General features: G+C 41.3%; 1 protein-coding gene across 1 annotated transcript in view; it reads right to left on the bottom strand.

Annotated features, from left to right (window-relative positions):
* The window catches only part of FKBP3 (FK506 binding protein 3), an 18414-nt gene that overhangs the window by 4545 nt on the left and 9513 nt on the right, over positions 1-4356 (bottom strand). The window contains exons 4-5 of the mRNA XM_003792175.2: positions 3194-3329; positions 1024-1091 (exon numbers count right to left, since the gene is read on the bottom strand). Of these exons, the coding sequence (XP_003792223.1) occupies positions 1024-1091; positions 3194-3329 (204 nt within the window). The remainder of the gene's footprint in view (positions 1-1023; positions 1092-3193; positions 3330-4356) is intronic.

Raw genomic sequence — 4356 nt, 5'->3', positions numbered from 1 at the left:
GGGCTGGGGATTCGAACCCGCCACCTTAGGTGTACGTGGCTGGCGCCTTAGCCGGTTGAGCTATAGGCGTCGAGCCTGTTTATTTTGTTTTTAGAGAACAAGTTTCACTCTGTCACTCTGGCTGCAGTGCAGTGGTATTTCACTGCAACTTGGAACTCCTGGGTTCAAGCAATGGTCCCAAATAGGTAGGCCTACAGGTGCACACCACCTTGCCCAGCTAATTTTTTTTTATTTTTTGTAGAAATAGGTTTTCTTTGTTTCTCAGACTGGTCTTAAACTCGTGGCTTCAAGTAGTCCTCCTATCTCAGCCTCCCAAAGTGCTAAGACTATAGGTAGATGTGAGCCACTGAACCTGGCCAGTAAAATGATTTAAAACAAACAATAGGTGAGCTCTAGCATAAAAACTTGATTCAGCAAAGTCGACAATCTGCCATGCCTTTTAGCTCCTCTTGTACATTGTAATGGTCACTACAGCTCGAGCCTAACTAACTTACCCTCTTAAAGTTTGCTTCAGTTATCACTTACATGTATGATAGTGGGTAAAAACATGCTGATGTTTGAAAGATTTTCTGGGTTGGAGCCCAGGTTGTGAGAGGTGAGGACACGACAGAAACTCCTGCTTCTGTGCTTCAGCAGAACAGATATTTTACCTTACCTGAATATATGTTAAGTGGTTAAATACAGCAGCTATGTAATATTTTGTAAGAATCTTGGGCCAAACATAATAACAAAGAAATTACTTTATGAAGAAAAAGAACAACAGGGGTAAACACGGAAGGAATATATAAGTCCTTACTGTATCAGGTGCTTTAAGTTATATTTACTTAATCTTATAAACGTGAGGTAGGCAGTACTGCCTTCATTTTATAGATGGGCAAACTGCCAGATCTGCTTACTGCAACAGCACATCTATAAAACTCCATAGATTGATCTTTCGTTATATGCCCCATCCTGATTTTTTACAACACATCACGAGCAGCACATGCCAGAGTATCTACTGATTCACTGCCATTCTTTACTTACTCCTCTGATAACTTTGCCGACTCCAACCTTAAAACTTAAAGGCTTGGCATTTTTCTTCTTCTTTGAACCTGTAAAACAGATTTTCCTTTAAGATATTAAGTTCTAATGGAAAAATATAATTTAACTATATCACTAATTTCAGAATAATGATACTATGTATTTGAAAAGAAAGAAAAATTTAGAAAGCCAGGTAATTCATCAAGAAAATTCCAGGGTGGCGCCTGTAGCTCAAGGAGTAGGGCACCGGCCCCATATACCAGGGGTGGTGGGTTCAAATCCACCCCAGCCAACCTGTAAAAAAAAAAAAAAACAAGAAAATTCCAGATGTTAAAATAATTATAGGGCAAAGGGTAAAAGGGTGGGGCCCCTTATACACATATCACTAAAAAGGCAACCTATTCTGCCTTTTTTTTTGGCTGGGGCTAGGTTTGAACCTGCCACCTCTGGCATATGGGGCCAACACCCTACCCTTTTGAGCCACAGGTGCCGCCCTCTTTTTTTTTTTTGAGACAGAGTCTCAAGTTATCACCCTGGGCAGAGTGCCATGGTGTCATAGCTCATAGCAACCTCAAATTCTTAGGCTTAAGCAATTCTCTTCCCTCAGCCTACCAAGTACGTGGGACTACAGCCACCTGCCACAATGCCTAGCTATTTTTAGAGCAGTCTATGGCTGGTCTGGAATCTGTGAGCTCAGGAAATCCCCCGGCCTTGGCCTCCCAGAGTGCTAAGATCACAGGTATGAGCCACTGTCCTTGGCCTACTCTGTCTTTTCTATTAAAATACTAATACTTGGCTTGGCGCCTATAGCTTAGTAAGGATGCCAGCCACATACACTGAGGGTGGTGGGTTTGAGCCCTGCCCCAGCCTGCTAAACAACAATTACAACGGCAACAAAAAAACAGTGGGGTGTTGTGGCGGGCGCCTGTATTCCTAGCTACTTGGGAGGCTGAGGCAAGAGAATCACTTAAACCCAAAAGTTTGAGGTTGCTGTGATTTGTGATACCACAGCACTAGGGCGACGTAGTGAGCCTCTGTCTCACAAAACAAAACAACAAAAAACTAATACTTGGTTCAGCATCTGTAGTACAGTGGTTATGGCGCCGGCCACATGTGTGAGTGTAGCAGGTTTGAACCTGCCTGGGCCAGCTAAACAACAATTACAACTGCAACAAAATAAGTAGCTGAGCATTGTGGTAAGTGTCTGTAGTCCCAACTACTTGGGAGGCTGAGGCAAGAGAATCTCTTGAGCCCAAAAGTTTGAGGTTGCTGTGAGCTGAGACGTCACAGTACTCTACCAAGGGTGACATAGTGAGTCTCTGTTTCAAAAAAAATAAAATACTAATTCTAAAGATTAACTTTGGGACATTAACCAAGTTTAGACCAGCCTTCCTCATATTTACTCTTTTTAAAAAATTTTATTTATTTATTTATTTATTTATGTATTTTTTGAGACAGTCTCACTATGTCATCCTTGGTAGAGTGGCGTGGTGTCACAGCTCACAGCAACCTCAAACTCTTGGCTCAAGTGATTCTCTTGCCTCAGCCTCCCAGGTAGCTGGGAATACAGGTGCCTGTTACAATGCTCAGCTATTTTTTGTTTGTTTAGCAGACTCAGGCCTGATTTGAACCCACCAGCCTTGGTGCATGTGGCCAACACCCTAACTACTGAGCTCTGAGTGCTGAGCCTTTTTTTTTTGAGACACAGTCTTATTTTGTCAACCTTGGTAGAGTGCCATCATGTCAAAGCTCACAGCAGCCTTAAACTCTTGGGCTCAAGTGATCCTCTTGCCTCAGCCTCCCAAGTAGTTGGGACTACAGGCACCCACCACAATACCTGGCTATGTTTTTTTTAAGAGATGGAATCTTGCTCTTGCTCAGACTGGTCTTGAACCCGTGAGCCCAGGCAATCCACCTACCTTGGCCTCTCAGAGTCCTAGGATTACAGGAGTGAGCCGTGGCGCCTGGCCATGTTTTGCTTTCTAAAGACTAAGAAGTCTTTAGCTAGCCAATGATCAGTGAATGAAGACCTCATTGAAGGAAATCATAGGTATAGAAGACATTTGGAAAAAAGCAGGTGACAGGCAAGAAAATGACAACTACATATCTACCTGCCACACGATTATTTTGCAGTGTCTTTAAGCCAAAAAGATAAGATTAGATTGAGACTTACTTGTCTGAACATTAGTATCAAAAACAGTTCCATCCTGTAGTGTTCCCGTATACCAGCAGTGAACAACATCTCCCTTTTTGGGAAAGTTGGTTTTATCTCCTTTTTTTAGAATAGATTTTGTATATTTTGGTGGACCCTAAAACCAAAACAAAATCCATTAATGTCCTTTAGAAGAATGACAAAGAATATCTATATAGCCAACAGTGACCAGAGTTGGGTCATAGAGTTTACAAACTGTTTTACCTATAGTCCACCTCTGTCAGTTAAAAATAAAGGTGGTGCCTGTGGTGCACAGGAGTAGGGCATTGGCCCCATATGCCGGGGTGGCGGGTTCAAACCCAGCCCTGGCCAAAAACTGCAAAAAAAGAAAAAAAAAAAACTTACAAATGTAAAAATAAAGTCCCTCATTTCAAGATTATGATGTGAACACCAATAACTTACACATCTATAATTTCAAACAACTTGCTGCTTCTTTGGAAACCAAAATTCTTTTGACAAGATTCTGTTCTGTTAATTAGGCAATAAACCATAAAGTGAATTCAGTTACTTCCTAAAGTTCGAAAAGTCATTATTATTTAATTCTTACAAAATCATAAGGCATTAATACTGAGTTTTTTCTTTAAAGATCTGAATTGTTTTAGCAGCAATAATTGGTATTTTCCGATGTAGTTATTATATCTAATTAGAATAAATACAATGATGTTGCTTCTTTTTTTTTGCAGTTTTTGGTAGGGCCAGGTTTGAACCTGCCACCTTCGGTATATGGGGCCAGCACCCTACTATTGAGTCACAGGCGCCGTTCAGATGTTGCCTCGTTCTTTTGAACTTGAAAATAAGTTTACAAAATGAATGAAATTACCTACAGAAACTGCCATAATAGGTATATTTCTTACAACAAAGCAGGATTACCAGCTCTTTTTTTTTTTTCTGAGACAGAGTCTTACTATGTCACCCTCTGTAGAGTGGCCCTAGCGTCACAGCTCATAGCAACCTCCAACTCTTGGGCTTAAGTGATTCTCTTGCCTGAGCTTCCCAAGTAAAAAAGGTAAAACAAATAAGCAAACTAAAAAAATATATATTTTTTAAATTAGCCAGGTGTGGAGGCACACACCTACAGGTCCAGCTACTTGGGAGGCTGAGGCTGAGTGCTGCATGAGCCCAGG

The sequence above is a fragment of the Otolemur garnettii genome, unplaced genomic scaffold (assembly GCF_000181295.1).
Source record: "Otolemur garnettii isolate 467f Iridium unplaced genomic scaffold, OtoGar3 scaffold00054, whole genome shotgun sequence".
Lineage (NCBI taxonomy): Eukaryota > Metazoa > Chordata > Mammalia > Primates > Galagidae > Otolemur > Otolemur garnettii.
Note: the sequence above shows the minus strand (reverse complement) of the source record. Positions and strands in the feature narration are given on the sequence as shown.